Consider the following 17,007-nt stretch of genomic DNA (forward strand, 5'->3'; position numbering starts at 1 on the left):
GCGGTTACGTCACCACTGCGCATGCCTAGTGCGTCTCCCCGGAGAGCGCCCAGAGGAGCCGAGTTCCCTAGCAACGAGCTTTTCCCGCCTGGCTCTGGCCAAACGGCTCTCTCGCCCCTCCTCCCAGTCACTTTCACACCAGGCTTTCCTAGCAACTGGCTTGGCCTGCAGGATTGGTCCCCAGCAGAAATTCGCCGTCCTCAGCGCCCTAACTGAAGCCTGGAAAGCAAGAGGCCAGCAATCTTGAGTGCATTTTTTCAGGAAGCCGGGAGCCTACCGCAACACGATCCCCTCCATGGCTGGCTGGCTGGCTACCCTCCCCACACCAACACACAGACACACATCCAGACACACACCCACAAGAAAATCTCTGATCCCTGAAGATCAGGCCTGAGGCAGAGACATTGTGTAAAGGACCTTAATAAACCACAAAGTGTGTGCCCGAACCAGACACACACCCAGCCTTCCTTTTCCAATGGGAACTCTGGGCATCTGTCCACTACCATCCCCATGCCCTGAACAAGCAGCCCTCTGTTCCGTCTCCGAGAGACCCATGTGCATCCTGGGGTGGGGTCGGAGATGGAGACAGACCAAACACAGAAAAGGGAGTATGAGCCAAGCTCGCGCCAGCAAAACAAGCCTGGACTTGCTGGGCGCTCACAGGTAGTGCCTCACCCACACTGGGCACCTCCTTGGGGAAGGAGAGAAGGGGGAGGGCACCTGAGTCCTAGCAGCTGCTCTCCCCTACAGGAAACAAAATGACCTGATTCTGATCGTGGGCTTAACATTAGAAAAAAAGGTGGTGACGGCCGGTGCGGTGGGACCTGATGGAAGAGAGGGTTGGAAGCCCAAATGCCTGGGGCTGCATGGAGGAGGGGGCTGGGCACAAGATGCCACTGCTCCTTTTGGATTCTGTTTCCCTCTCCCCCACTCAGAGCTGGAGAGACCTACCCCAGGGCTTACCTCATCATTTCTTAGCCTAGGGGTAAGGTAGGTCCAGAGCCACCCCTTCCCAGCTTCCTATAAGAACAGCTGGGGACCCAGGCCTGCAGGGTCACTCATCCATCCATCATGAATCCTTCCATGAAACCCGAGACCTTCCTGCTGGCCTCCGCTCTGCTCTGCACCCTCCTGGGTCTGGGTAAGTGACTAGGGCTCTGGACTCCTGGAACCCTTAATACAAGGAGTATGAGAGAACATTCTGCCAGGTCGTAGAGGGAGAAGCGAAAGAGGAGGTGTCCTGGGAATTGCAATTCATGGAGAAGGCAGAGGCTAAAGGAGAGAAAGCCTGGGTCCCCAAGGGAGGAAGAGCTAAAAAACCTATGGGTTTAAATCTCTGAGACAGGAGAGGTTTGGATGGGTTCTGCTCCCTATATCCCAGGCAGTGTCTCAGAATAAGACACCTGAATTCTAGAAAATCAGATGAGAGTATGATTAGTATTTTTCATTAGTATGAAAAAAAATGAGGCGACGTCGAGAGACTTCCTTTCTCCCAGGACTCTAAGCAGTTCAGGTCCCCGGTGTCCTCCTCCCTTCGATGTAGGGGTTCAGGCAGCTCCACTTTCCCCAGGACCCGGATGTCTTGTGTCTGGGCCCCTCCTCTGAGGGGCCCCTCCTCTGGCCCCTCAGTTGCCTCTTCTCTCAGGACCAAGGAGTCCAGGCCCTTATCCGCTTAGTCCTCGATCTTTCTTCTTGACCTGGGATGCAGATCTCCTCTCAGGTACCCCTGCCTGAGCACCCACTGCCTACCGGACTTAGTGTGGTACCCACAAGGAAGGTGATCCCACTTCCAAAACCAGCTGGACATGAAGGTTCACGAAGGCCCATGAAGGAGTTCCCTAGTGGTTCAGTGCAGAATCTGCCTGCCAAAGCTGGGGACATGGGTGCAATCCCTGGTCAAGGAAGCATCTACATGCACTGGGTCAACTAAGACCCTTCACCACAACTACTGAGCTCAGGCTCTAGAGCCTGTGCTCTGCAAGCGGAGAAACCAGCACAAATGAGAAACCGCAAACCGCAAGTAGGAAGTAGCATCTACTCGCTACAGCTAGACAAAAACCAACAAGAAGCTGGAACCCAGCACAGCCAACAATAGAAAAAAGAAAATTAATAATATAAAAAACATTTTTAAAGTTCATGGTATCTTCAGCAGGATCCCTCAAGGTTTATCAGGGGGTCTACCATCCAAAGTCCCCAGCCTTGTAATTTGATAAACTTGCTCCCTGATCGGAGTTGCTTTCTGCCCTGCCCCAGAGAGCAGCTTTGCTCCCAGCACCATGGCATCCCTGCTGAGCTTCAGATAGATCCCAGTTCAGCGGCCAGTGTCCTCCCCATGATTAGGGAGAAACCAGTCCTTCTTCCTTCAGACCCCTCCACCCCATCCCCGTCTGGATTGGGGACTCATGGCCCACAGACTACAGCACCATTCACTAGAGCCCCGCTCTCTAACTGCAGGGTACCCGCTGAGCTGTGAGGTGTGTGTCGGTGACGGTCCCAGTTGCACTGGGAAACTGCAGACTTGTGCCCCGGATGAGGACTCCTGTGTCGTTGCCGTGACCGAGACCAACAGAAGTAAGAGGGCATGGGCTGGTATCAGATCCAGAGGAGGCGGGGGGCACCTTCATGGTGGTAGATACTGCCATGTGCTGGGTGAACCTTTGAGTGATGATTATGTCAGGAAAGAGGGAAAGGCAATCTCGAGGTGGGTAGTGGACAGAGAATCCTGTGGAATGACAGGAACCACTGTTGCCAAGGATTTCTGAAGATGAGACTCCAAAGAGAGGATGGGGAAGTGCAGATACAGACTTTCTTACCAAAGAAAGAATTAGGAAAGCAACGGACATGGGGGAAGAGTGGAATCCAGAGAAGCGGAAAATCTAATATGTAAAAGGTGAAGGAGTGGGCGTAAAAAGGACTTGGGTGAGTTGAAAGGAATGTGATCAGGTTGATTCTCTGGAGCTGGGAGGGGTCTCCCAGAGATGCGGTCTGCAACAGACTGTTCCTGACATGAGAAAGAGGGAGATACTGGCGCTACTGGGTGAGAGCTCAGCTGTGTCTGAGTCTTTGCGACCCCATGGAGTGTAACCCTTCAGGCTCCTCTGTCCTGGGATTTTCCAGGCAAGAATACTGGAGAGGCTTGCCATAGCCTCCTCCAGGGGGTCTTCCCCACCCAGGGATGGAACCCGCGTCTCTTGCATCTCCTACATTGGCACGGGGGTTCTATACCACTGCACCACCTGGGAAGTCCCAATATTGTCATAGAGAGAGAGACGTCTAAGGACAGATGATCCCCGGGCACACTCCATGAAGTCGCAAAGAATCAGGCACAACTGAGCACCCACACACCCAAGCAGGGCGGGTAAAGAGCAGAAACCCTAGTCCTGGAGGAGCCCACCCAGCCTACGGTGGGGAAGGGGAAGGCCAGGGAGACTGGAAGACACCACTTCAGGAAGACCTGAGAGAAGCCAAGGAGGGCAGCAAGAGACCATAGAGAGGAAGTCTGGGGAGTGACCCTGGGAAATCTGGAAGCGTCTACCTTAGGTGGAGAAGGAAATGGGTGTTACAGCGGGTGGGGATGGCAGCCCCATCCCAGCATTTGGTGGATGGAATTCCAGGGGTCAGGGGAAGGCTGAAGACTGGAAGAGACCATTCACACAGGCATAGGGGTAGTCACAGGTGGTCTGGAAAAGACCACTGCAGGTGGGAGCCCTGCAGGATGGCAGTGGGGTGGCTCTGGGGCTGAAAGGCCTACCCTGGAGAGTCCAGCACAGCCTGGGGGCTGAGGGAGGATGGATTGCATATGGAATGAACCATTCAGAGGATGCCCCAGGCAGAATAGAGGTCTAAATTGGGGAGGTGGAGGAGACCTGTCTAGACAGCAGTGGGCTGAGGCAACTCTAAGGTGGGGGAGACACCCCAGGGCAAGGGTCCAGACTGGGGCCACTGAGCCCCCTGCCCACGGCCATCCTGCAGAGGCCTCCTTGGCGGTGACCAGCTACAAGGGGTGTGCGAAATCCAGCGAGTGTGAGTCAGGACTCTTCGGCATCACCATGAACCCTGAGAACTACATGGGCTCCAGGAGGCGCTGCTGCCAGAAGGATGGCTGCAACCAGGACCCCCTGCCCGGTAAGCCCCAGCTGAGCCTGATGGCTGGAGTCCCGCCCTGCCCACCCCTCCCCCGCAGAGCCAGCTGTGAGCGCCTGTCTCTGACCTGCGGGGCAAGCGTCTTCCTGGCGCTGAGTCTTGGTTTCTTCTCCTGTAAACTGCGGTGTCCAGGGACGTCCCTGGTGGTCCACTGACTAAGCCTCCATGCTCCCTCTGCAGGGGATGGATCCTTGGTCAGGGAACTCGATTCCACAGGGCGCAACTAAGAGCCAACACAGCCAAATAGACATTGTTTTCTGAAAATGCAGTGTTTGTTACCAATAGCTGTCTGCTGAGGGGTTGGGAAGTTGGGAAAGGGACTCGCGTCTCCGATTACCTGACCCTCCACCCTCCCCTTCAGCATTCGTGAGAAACCAAACAGAGAATGGCCTTCGCTGTCCTTCCTGCATCGCTGCCTTTACGGAAACATGCACTGCCAGTGAGGAAGCGCTCTGCGTTGGCGAGGAAACCCGCTGTGTCGCCGTGTCTGGCCTGGTGCAGCCTGGTAAGGGGCACCTGGCATTCGGGAGGAGGGACAGGGGTTCCAGACAGGCCCAGAACTGGAGCCTTATGCTTCCAGATTCTAAGGGAGAGAGTGGCTCCAAAGATCTTGGGGAGAAGGTTTCTGGGGCGTATGACCCTGGACTAGGAGGAGGGAGGCTGGCGATCCTGACTGTAGTCTAAAATCCCTTCTAGCAGGTGTCAAATTCGCTGTCCGGGGCTGTGGTATGGAGACCGCCTGCCACACCAAACCCGGAACCCTGGTGCCCTCAGGCGCTCGTTTGTTCACCATCAAGAAGACCAGCTGTCTTTGAACCCCCAGGCTTCTGGCAAGCCTGAGCGAAGAACTGAGGCCCATGTGGTGTTTGGTGTCCATTCCTTCTCAGCTATGGTTCTAGAAATTGCTACGGTTCCCATGTGTCTATAAATTAAACAAGTTAACAGAACAATCCTGAGTCTGTGATGTGCTGTATTTCGGGGAGATGGGATGCAAAAAGCAGGCGTCTGAACCCTTGGGAACCGTCTCTTTGGAAGAAAGAAAGGGAAGATGCTACCTTTTCTTAAGGGATTACTTCCTGCCTGGTCCCCATGCTAAGTGTTTTCCATGCGGTACCTCATTTCATAATCACAACTCAGTGACGCTGAAAGTATTGCCCCCATTTTACAGAGGAACACACTGAGGCATGGATTGTGGTGTCACTTGCCTTCGGTCAAACAGCTGGGAGGGTCAGACTCCAGAGTCCATGATCAGCTCTCCTAGTTAACCTGTTTTTGACCCAGAGTTCATGTTCATCAATGTGGATATAATAGCTATAACTTCAAAGGGCTGTCTTAAGAGTCAAATGAAAGAAAACGAAAAAAGGACTTAGTGCATGCCTAGCACCTTTCAGGGGCTTCCCTGCTGTCTCAGACAGGAATCTGCCTTCCAATGTGGGAGACGCGGGTTCGATGCCTGGATGTGCAAGACCCTCTGGAGAAGGGCCTGGCAACCCACTCCATTATTTTTGTCTGGAGCATCCCCCGGACAGAGAAGTCTGACAGGCTGCAGTCCATGGAGTCACAAAGAGTCAGAGCCCACTCCGTGGCTGAGCACACTGCACTGGCGCCTTCAAGACGGTGTCAGTTCTGGAGACAATGTGTCTGGCCAATACTTACCACCCTAATAGCTACTACTTACTCAGTAGCCATGTGTGGCAGATGCTGCTGTTGTTGCTGCTAAGTTACTTCAGTCATGTCCGACTCTGTGTGACACCATAGACGGCAGGCCACCAGGCTCCCCCATCCCTGGGATTCTCCAGGCAAGAACACCGGAGTGGGTTGCCATTTCCTTCTCCAATGCATGAAAGTGAAAAGTGAAAGTGAAGTTGCTCAGTCGTATCCAACTCTTAGCGTCCCCATGGACTGCAGCCTGCAAGTCTCCTCCGTCCATGGGATTTTCCAGGCAAGAGTACTGGAGTGGGTTGCCATTGCCTTCTCCGGTGGCAGATGCTAGACCTTGGCACCTATCAGGATACTCCGGATTATGCTACAGTAACAAGCAAGTCCCTAAACTCAGTCCTTTAAAACAACAAAGTTGTATTCGTCTGTTGATGCTGTAGTAATGTTGTGTAACAAACCATGCCCAAATTGAGACTTGTAAGAAGAAACATTCTTCTTCCTAAGGGTTTGTAGGTATCTGGGGCAGCTCTGTTTCTGGCTGTGCGCTGGTGGGTTTGGGAGGGGACTCCAGTTCTCCTCCGTCGGGTTCCAGAGCCTTCTGGGATTGTGACTCCCTGGTTAACATCCTTCTCATGACAGATGACAGGGGCACAGAAGCCAAGTGCACCAAAGGTCCCTGCGGAGGTTTGGGGGTGAGCAGGAGTTCCATCCTGCACACGACCCCAGTATCCCTCCTCTCCAGGGACCCTGGAGTCCTCACCCTGGATCCTCCCTCCCTCAGACCCAGCAATCTCGGCTTCCAGCTCACAGAGTCCCAAGCATCTTCCACCCCCCTGAAACCCCAGACAACAGACACACAACAGAATTTCTACTTTTTTATTCACTCCTCTAAAACACACCACAGGCAAACCGCCCCTGGGGCTTCATGGTTCCCTACCTCAATGAACACACATGTATCGTTATCCAGACTGGAAGAAATTCAGCTAAGCTGATGAGGCTTTTGGACCTCCTCTGCTTCTGCCGGTGGTAGAATTTGTTTCCTTGAATTTCTGCCTTCAAGGGCCTGCCAGCCTGCAGGTGCCACGTAGATTCAACCTGAGGTCAGCCAGTGATCCCTCCACAAGGGAGTCTTCAGTCTTTTCTGTTTGGACACTCCCAGAGACAGATGCCTCACTAGCAACTTGCAGATGGAATTCCTATTCCCCAAGAGGGACCAAAGGGTCTTCAGTTCTCTCACACAGACCCCAGTTCCCTCCTCTCCATGGAGACCTTTCACCAGCCATGAATTACGAAGCAAGGACCACAGCCCTCTGCGAAGCCAGGAGTTCTGAGACTCCAAGAACTGTCCTCCTCCCAAAGAAGATTTAAAGCCCTCTTTGGATGCAGGCCTATCCCCAACCCCGGAAACCTACATCGTATACCCTATGTGGCTCAGAAGCCTAAGGATTCCAGCTCCCTGGGGAACCCAGAGCCCCCTCCTTCATGTCAGAATCCCCAGTGTGAAGGAGACCACCTTCATCAGCAATCAGGGTGTCCAATTCCTGCTCTGCAGGGTGACTAGACACCTATTAGATCTACTTTCTACTCTTAGAGACCAAGATAGCCTCATTCCAGGAGTCCAAACCCTTAGCTCCCTTGAGGAGTTCCACAGTCTAATGGTCCCCAGAGAAATAAGGAATTCCGTCCCTAAAACTCTTATTTCCCTTCAGGACCTAGGAATCCTGGAGACTATATATCACCCACTCCAGCCCCTGGTCAGAGCCCTTATTCCCTTCAAGCACCCAGGATTCTGACAGCCGACCCTTCAGTCTGCGATCTCTCAGGCCCAGACATCCCATGTTAAGAGTCTGGACCCCGCGCCCTCTCCCTCTCACCGGGTCTTGAGTCCTCAGCCCCAGCCAGGCAGCTAGGGCCCTGGGCACACGCGAAAGCCCTGGCCCTCAGCCCAGCTCTCACTGCATGGGCACCTTCGGCGCCAGCACTGCTTTGGCGACTGCGCGCATCTCGACCAGCGCCTGCTGCAGGGCCACGCCGCGCGCCGTGGATGCTGTGGGATGCTGCTGCTGCTAGGTCGCTTCAGTCGTGTCTGACTCTGCGCGACCCCATAGACGGCAGCCCATCAGGCTCTTCCGTCCCTGGGATTCTCCAGGCAAGAACTCTGGAGTGGGTTGCCATTTCCTTCTCCAATGCAGGAATCTGAAAAGTGAAAGTGAAGTTGCTCAGTCGTGTCCGACTCTTAGCGACCCCATGGACTGCAGCCTGCCAGTCTCCTCCGTCCATGGGATTTTCCAGGCAAGAGTACTGGAGTGGGTGCCATTGCCTTCTCTGGTGGGATGCTGGCACAACACTAATCTCCAGCTGCTCCTCGTCAGGCTCCGCCAGCAGGGGGAGCCAGAGAGAGAGAGAGAGAGCACCTGGGCTGCTGCAAGGCTGGTGAAGGGAGGCAGGATCCTGCAGGTCACGTGTTCAGCACCCCAGATGTGCTTTGAGGCCGCTTTGGTGGGGGGGGGGGGGCGGATCTGGGAGGGGTCGCGCAGGTGAGTCCAGGTTGCAGTGTCCCAGGACCTGCAGAACTAGCCTCACCGCACGTTCTCAGGCTAAGACCAGAATCAGCTGCGGATCACCCCCTCCTCAGGATCTGAGTTTCTGCCCCAAGGGTTCACCTCCAAGCTTCCAAACGTCCTCATTTCTGTAATTCCAACCTCTTCCTTTTCCTCCTCCAGCCCTAAGTGTGGCGGCTGCTCCCAGCACTTGCTTCTGTGTTCTACCCGCGTCTTCTGTCCTCTTTAGTCAATGGTGGTGCTTTAGTCACCAAGGCGCGTCCAGCTCTTTGCGACCCCATGGAATGTAGCCCGCCAGGCTCCTTGGTCCATGGAGCTCTCCACGCAAGAATACTGGACCCCACTCAGTGGCTGCCCTTTCCTCCTCCTGGAGATCTTCCCACACCAGGAATCCAACTGGTGCCCCCTGCATTGAAGGCAGATTCTTCACTGACTGAGCCACCTCCTTACTAGTTCTTTATATTAATTCTCTGGTAAACTAACTGCTGTGGTTTCAGCCTCCTGGTGGGACCCTGACTGATACAGGGTGGCACTGATGTTGGTGTCTGCCTTGTCAGTGATTCCAAGTGGCACAGAGCTTGCTTTTCAAAGGGCTCTAGGTGGCAGGAATACTTTGGCCATAGGATGTGAAGATCTGACTCACTGGGGAAGTCCCTGATGCTGGGAAAGTTTGTGGCAGGATGAGAAGGGGGTGACAGAGGATGAGACGGTTGTATGGAATCACTGACTCAACAGACATGAATTTGAGCAGACTCTGGGATATAGTGAAGAAGCGGGAAGCCTGGCGTGCTGCAGTCCATGGGGTCTCAAGGAGGCGGACAGGACTTAGCGACTGAACGACAATGTGGCGGGAGCAGGATGGGAAGGGAAACAGGGCATTAGCGCCCACTCAGGAAGACAGGCCTCTCAGGAGCCGCCCCTGGACTCAGAGCGCAGAGCAGAGGTCTCCTGCTGCGGGTAAATGAAGGAGAAATGTGCTTTGTGGGGGTGTCCGTGGGCGGCCTTAGCTCTGCAGGGACAAGAGACAAAACATGAAAACTTCTCTCTGCCTCTCTGCAGACTCAGTAGCCAATAATGGCTTCCCTCGGGGCTCGGACGGTAAAGAATCTGCCTGCAATGCAGGAGACCTGGATTGGATCCCTAGGTCCGGAAGACCCCCTGGAGAAGGGAATGGCAACCCACTGCAGTATTCTCATCCATGATCTCTACTGTCAACGATTTGGAGCAAAAATCCTAACTAGTTGTCAGTGCGGAAAGACCCAAGTTGAGAACTCTAAGTGGTGCCATATATGTAGTATCACCTGGTGCCAGGGCAGATCCTCTTTGGAGGAATGAACTTCAAACCAGCCCCTCAAAGAATTTCCACCAATATATTACCCTAAGAGGAATTCACACACACACACACACACACACACACACACACACCATTCAGTTCAGTTCAGTTGCTCAGTCGTGTCTGACTCCTCGCGATCCCATGAATTGCAGCACGCCAGGCCTCCCTGTCCATCACCAACTCCTGGAGTTCACTCAGACTCGTGTCCATCGAGTCAGTGATGCCATCCAGCCATCTCATCCTCGGTTGTCCCCTTCTCCTCCTGCCCCCAATCCCTCCCGCATCAGAGTCTTTTCCAGTGAGTCAACTCTTTGCATGAGGTGGCCAAAGTACTGGAGTTTCAGCTTTAGCATCATTCCTTCCAAAGAAATCCCAGGGCTGATCTCCTTCAGAATGGACTGGTTGGATCTCCTTGCAGTCCAAGGGACTCTCCAGAGTCTTCTCCAATACCACAGATCAAAAGCATCCATTCTTCGGCACTCAGCCTTCTTCACAGTCCAACTCTCACATCCATACATGACTGCTGGAAAAACCATAGCCTTGATAGACGGACCTTTGTCGGCAAAGTAATGTCTCTGCTTTTGAATACACTATCTAGGTTGGTCATAACTTTTCTTCCAAGGATTAAGCATCTTTTAATTTCATGGCTGCAGTCACCATCTGCAGTGATTTTGTAGCCCCCAAAAATAAAGTCTGACACTGTTTCCACTGTTTCCCCATCTATTTCCCATGAAGTGATGGGACCGGATGCCATGATCTTCGTTTTCTGAATGTTGAGCTTTAAGCCAACTTTTTCACTCTCCTCTTTCACTTTCATCAAGAGGCTTTTAGTTCCTCTTCACTTTCTGCCATAAGGGTGGTGTCATCTGCATATCTGAGGTTATTGATAGGCTGCCATGATTAAGGATTGGTAGAAACCACAAACTGCAGACTCAGACACACAAAGATTGCATATATTGATTGTGGAAACCCAGAAAGAGTGACAGACTGTATTTTCTTGGGCTCCAAAATTGCTGGCACGGTGACTGCCGCCATGAAACTAAAAGACGCTTGCTCCTTGGAAGAAAAGCTATGACAAACCTACACATCATATTTAAAAGCAGAGACATCACTTTGCTGACAAAGGTCTGTATAGTGAAGGCTATGGCTTTTCCAGTAGTCATGCACGGACGTGAGCTTTGGACCATAAAGAAGGCTGAGCACCAAAGAGCTGATGCTTTCAAACTGTGGTGCTGGGGAAGACTCGAAGGAGATCAATCCAGTCCATCCTAAAGTAAATCAACCCTGAATATTCATTGGAAGGACTGATGCTGAAGCCCCAATACTGTGGCCACCTGATGTGAAGAGCTGACTCATTCGAAAAGACCCTGATGTTAGGAGGGCGTCCTTGGTGGTCAGATGATAAAGTATCCACCTGCAATGTGGGAGACCTGGGTTCGATCCCTGGGGTGGGATGATCCCCTGCAGAAGGGAATGGCTGCCCACTCAGTGTTCTGGCCTGGAGAATTCCACAAGCAGTCAGTGGGCTTGGAAAGCGTCAGACACAACTGAGTGACTTCCACTTTCACGGATGCTGGGAAAGAGTGATGGCAGAAGGTGAACAGGGCAGCAGAGGCTGAGAGTTTAGATGGCATCGTGGGCTCACTGACTCAATGGACATGAGTCTGAGCAAACTCCAAGAGCCGGTGAAGGACAGGGAAGCCTGGTGTGCTGCGGGCCATGGGGTCGCAAAGAGCCAGCCACGACTAAGGTACTGAACAACAACAAACTGATATCATGAAACACACAATATAAAAGTAAGTGGGTAAGAATCCCCCTCCAGTGCAGGGCGCTCAGTTTCCATCCCAGGTCTAGGAAGATTCCACATGCCTCAGGGCAACTGAGTCCAAGCCCCACAACTACTGACTCCAGGCACCAAAGGCCTGTGCTCCGCAGTAAGCAAAGTCTTTGTGTGAGAAGCCCGTGCACAGCAATGAGAGTAAACTCCACTCGCTGCCACGAGAGAAAGCGCACGCTCAGCAATGAAGACCTGGTGCAGCCAAAAATGATAAATAAAGTGTAGTAATTGGAAGGACTGATGCTGAAGCTGAAATGCCAGTACTTTGGCCACCTCATGCGAAGAGTTGACTCACTGGAAAAGACTGATGCTGGGAGGGATTGGGGGCAGGAGGAGAAGGGGATGACAGAGGATGAGATGGCTGGATGGCACCAAACTCCATGGATGTGAGTTTGAGTGAACTCTGGGAGTTGGTGATGGACAGGGAGGCCTGGCGTGCTGCAATTCATGGGGTCCCAAAGAGTCGGACATGACTGAGCGACTGAACTGAACTGAACTGAACTGAATAATAATTTTAAAAAACCTCAAGGGAATGAGGAACTACTGACATAAGCATTTCTAGCCTCTGCAAACATAAAGTCCTGAGCTGACCATTCCACATTTCTAGGTAGATAAGAGGTGAATAATAAAGATCCACAGACCAGATTAGATACAGTTTTAGTCAAAAATGCATTGACTCTTCTCATAATTAAAAGGTGGAATTTTGATTTGAATCTCTTTGCCAGGAAGTTTTTTTTCCTTTTAATTGCCCCAAGATGGTTGATTTTATGTAAAATTTTAATCAAGGGGGCCATTAGACTGGGTGACTCTAAAGCCTTAGGTAGCTTTAGTAAACCAATCAAAATTTAAGCCTGAGTTGATGAACTCCAATCTAACAAAATGAAATCAACTAATCATGAACAGCCAAGTCCCTTGATTTTCCCAAGTAAGAAATCGTTTCAGGTCCAGGGAGGTGGGATGGACTGGGAAACTGGGACTGACACCCGTATACTCCTGATACCCTCTCGGGCAGAGATGGCTGATGAGAACCTGCTGTACGGTGCGGGGCGCTGCACTCAGGGCTCTGTGCCAACCTAAATGGGGAGGAAATCCAGGAGTGAGGGGATATGTGTGTACCGGCAGCTGATTCACCTTGCTGCCCAGTGAGAACCAACACAACACTGTAAAGGAACTATATCCCAATAAAATAGATTAATTTGAAAAGTTCACGCTCAAGCCCAGTAAATAATTGCTCCACTTCCATGTTTTCTCTCTGAAATCTTCTGTCGTCCTACCCACAAAGCACGTCTAATCATCTTTCAGTTTTGGCTGTCTGACTTGAACTGTCTACCTAAATGAACTCTTCAAACTATAAAGTGCCGCAGTTCACCTTTTACAACTGATAGGACCTTTATTTTATTATTACCAATCTTTTTGGTCACACTGCACAGCTTGTGGGATTTTAGTTCCCCAATCAGGGACTGACTGAACCTGGGCCCCTGGCAATGAGAGAGTGGCGTCCTAACCACTGCACCGCCAGGGAATTCCCTAAGACCTTTAGAATAAGAATGTGCGTTCAAGGAAAACCTCATAGGTTAGAATGTACTTTGTAAGGTGGAAAAAGTGCTGGTTAAAATTCAACGCACGTCAGTTAAAAGACTCGTAGGTCTTCCATGGGGGCCTAGTGGCTAGAGTCTGCACTTCCTTGCAGGGGCCGGGCCCGATCCCTGGTCAGTGAACTAGACCCTGCTGCCAAGTGCAGCTGCAACTAAGGCCTGGCCCAGCGACATCAACACATGAGGCCTGGCGATGTCAAGGGTCAGTGAGGGCGTGTCGCTCACAGACTGCTGAAGGAAACGTGACGTGGAACAACCACTTTGGAAACCAGTCCATTTCTAATAGGAAAGCAAATCTGCCTGCATGCTAAGTCAGTTCAGTTGTCTCCAACTCTTTGTGACCCTATGGACTGTAGCCCACCAGGCTCCTCTGTCCATGGGGCTCTCTAGGCAACAACACTGGAGTGGGTTGCCATGCCCTCCTCCAGGGCATCTTCCCAACCCACAGATCCAACCCACCTCTCCTGTGTCTCCTGCCTTGCAGGCAGATTCTTTACCACTGAGCCAACAGGCAAGTAAGTCCTAGACCTAAGGACTGAAGACCCTGCAATTTGACTCTTTTAGATGGTTACCCCAAGGATATCTCTGTACAGAGCCTTTACAAGAAGGCTCACAGCAGCTGTGTTCATAGTAGTCAAAAAGTGGTGGGCAGTTCCCTAGCGGTCTAGTGGTGAGGGCTTTTCACTTGCACTGCTGGGGTCTGAGTTCAGTCCCTGCCTGGAGCACTAAGATCCTAAAAGCTGCGAGGTGCGGACAGATACAGCCACCAAAACGAGGCAACAGTCCAGAGGCCTGACATCAAGATCTCCGCTTTCAGTGAAGCTTCTCAGCGACAAGGTGGAACAGACCACTAACGCACACACAATATGTGAGACCCCGTGTTCCCAGCTCCACCAGACTCTGCTAAACAGGCTTCCAACCTGGCACCACAAGCTCTCCTTGATGGCGCTATGACAAACTGTATATCTGTCACCCCTGCCTGCAATCACATAGGACTCTGTGGATGTTCCCTAAGGGTCGGGGCCTGGTTTGGTTTTGTTCACTACTGGTTCCTGAGCTTGGGCCCAGCTCTGCTGTACACTAGCTATAGCACCTTGAAGGCTCAGCTTTTGGAGCCTCAGTTTCTTTGTCTGTAAATTGGGGATGATCACCCTATGTAGGATATGCTTTACAGATGGGGAACCAAGATGCAGACAGGAAAATCAACGGCTTGCACGGCACACACAGGTAATGACTGGCAGAGAAATTCAGACCAACTGCCGGACTACACGCCAACCGTGCTCTCCAACTCCACAACTTCAATCCTCGTGGTAAAACCTCCACATCTTGGCACTTCCCTGGTGGCCCAGGGTTAGGACTCCCAGCTTCCACCGCAGGGGGCCTGGGTTCAATCCCTGGTCAGGGAACTAAGATCCCACTGCCACATGGCACGTCCAAAAAAAAAATCAAGACTCAACACCTCTGCCTGGCCCAAATTAAAAGCATGGGACCCTCCATCTAGTAAGACATATACCTTTGTATTTTAATGACTAATTCGGATTTCACATATGAGTACTTCTACTTTTAACACACACAGATGCTCCCTTGTCTGTCTTTCTTATGACAGACAAAACTTTCTGATTAAAAAATATGGAAACAACCCAAATGTCCATATGAATGGACATATAGTGCATGATTCCCTACAATGGAACAGTGAAAAGGCAAGTATTAGTCACTCAGTCAGGGCCCATGCTTTGTGACCCCCATGGACTGTAGCCCGCCAGGCTCCTCTGTTCATGGGATCTCCAGGCAAGAATACTGGAATGGGGTGCTATTCCCTTGCCCAGGGGATCTTCCCGACCCAGGGAACGAACCCCGGTCTCCTGCATTGCAGGCAGATTCTTCACCATCTGAGCTAATGGAACGGTATTCTGCTATAAACAGGAATGAAGGTCTGATGCAAGTTACAACATGGAGGAAATCCGAAAACTACGTGAAGGGAGCCAGACACAACAGGGAGCATATTGCAAGGTCTTATTTATAGGAAACGTTCAGGACAGACAAATTCGGAGAGACAGAAAGCACATCAGTGGTACATACACACACTAGTATCCAGTAAATAACCAAAAGGACCTGCTGTGTAGCACAGAGAATGACACGCAATATTTTGTAATAACGCATAAGGGAAGAGACTCGGAAAACAATATTTATACACGTATAAATAAACGAATCACTGCTATACACCTGAAAGTACCACCACACTGTAAACCAACTCTACCTCAAGCTTTTTACAAAATCAGAAAAAGAAGTTCAGACTAAAATAATCATATAGTTTTTAAAATATAGGATATAAATATTAGGATTTAAATATTAAAAAGGTCAATATCAAAAGTTGATTTAAGTATACAGTAGCAATGTTAAATTCAGATTAATTCAATAAATTCGAGTGAAAAATAAAAAATAAACAACTGAATTTCATATTTTTTGCTTTTTTAAAAATATACATCAACAGTTGCTAAGGACAACTGTGGGAAGAGGGTAAGGGAATGACTACTTAATGGTTCTGGGGTTTTTTAGGGTGAGGTGATGAAAATGTTCTGGATTAGACGCTGTAATGAATGCTGCACGCTGTGACTATACCAAATCCTCTGAATCACACACTTTCAATGGTTAAAGTAATGAACTTATGTTACATGAATTTTATCTCATGAAGAAAGAAGAGAGTGTTCGCTAAGTATCAGCAGTTAGGAGAAAGGCTTAAGCGCACGAGACTCATCTGGGGCCCAGGTCTGTGTGCACCTGTCTCAGGAAGACAGGATTCACGACAGTGGCATAAATGAGACACGGAAGGTCTGCCAACAAGGAGACATCTAGTTAAAACAACTTTTCCAAGATAAATATCATATGATATTGTCTCTATGCAAAATCTAAAAAAAAAATTATACAAAAGGATTTATCTACAAAACAGAAACAGACACACAGACTCAGGAGAACAAATTCATGGTTATCAGGGCGAATGCAGAGGCGGGAGAGGAACAGATAGGGAGCTCAGGATCCACATGCACACAGAGTTATATGTAAAATAGATAACCAACAAGAACCTACTGTACAACACAGGGAACTCTACTCAGTATTCTGTGAGAACCTGGGTGGGAAATAACTTTGACAGAGCATAGATACATGTATATGCATAGCCGAATGACTTTGCTGTACACTTGAAATTAACACAACATCGTTAATCAACTCTAACTCTACCTCAACAAAAAATAAAAATTAAAGGGCCTTCCCTGGTGATCCAGTGGTTAAGACTCTGAGCTTCCACTGCCGGAGGCACAGGGTCGATCCCTGGTTGGGGAAATAAGATCCTGCATGCCGCCCACTGTGGCCAACGAATTAAAAAATTAAATTAAAATTTTAAAACAAGGTTCCACATCCATGAAAGGCAATGTTATGCACCATTCAGAAGAATCAGGTAGAACTTGATGCCGTGACAGGACCTCTAAGATTGGTTTCTTGGAAAAAGCAAGGGTGATGCCCATTACATATTACATACTTTAAGAAAGGGGGTTCAGGTGAATCCATATGCTTGTATGTGGACAGAGGGACCTGGGGAACCACATGAGAAGCTGTTCACGATGACTGCCACAGGAAGGAAGACCTGGGCAGCAGGAATGGGGGGCTGGGGCAGGAGGGGATGGAAGCAGGTGGCCTGTGGTGAGGACTTCCTTTCCAGTGTACACCCTCCCTTTTGTGCTCTTTTCAGTTATGGACGACATGAGCCTCTGCTGGCTCCTCTGGCTCGCTCAATCCCCACTTCCTGTCTTTCTTGCCCCCACTCCAACAGCGGTGCAGAATTAAACAGGATGCTCCTGATCATAAAGAGCCCAGCAAGACCATCCA

At 50.7% G+C, this 17,007-nt stretch overlaps 1 protein-coding gene across 2 annotated transcripts; it reads left to right on the forward strand.

The window, feature by feature from the left end:
• The first annotated feature begins 11 nt into the window (after window positions 1-11).
• On the forward strand, window positions 12-5,093 carry LOC101108413 (phospholipase A2 inhibitor and Ly6/PLAUR domain-containing protein-like). 2 transcript variants are annotated; one of them, XM_027978414.3, is made up of 5 exons: window positions 12-1,141; window positions 2,455-2,571; window positions 3,973-4,125; window positions 4,505-4,648; window positions 4,840-5,093. In XM_027978414.3, the coding sequence occupies exons 1-5, from the start codon at window positions 1,072-1,074 to the stop codon at window positions 4,956-4,958; spliced, it is 603 nt and encodes a 200-aa protein (XP_027834215.1). In that variant the 5' UTR covers window positions 12-1,071; the 3' UTR covers window positions 4,959-5,093. The 2 variants fall into 2 exon arrangements, with proteins under 2 accessions (XP_027834215.1, XP_027834216.1); XM_027978415.3 differs by having other exon boundaries at window positions 4,843-5,093.
• Window positions 5,094-17,007: the final 11,914 nt, after the last annotated feature.

Source organism: Ovis aries, chromosome 14, assembly GCF_016772045.2.
Source record: "Ovis aries strain OAR_USU_Benz2616 breed Rambouillet chromosome 14, ARS-UI_Ramb_v3.0, whole genome shotgun sequence".
Classification (NCBI taxonomy): Eukaryota; Metazoa; Chordata; class Mammalia; order Artiodactyla; family Bovidae; genus Ovis; species Ovis aries.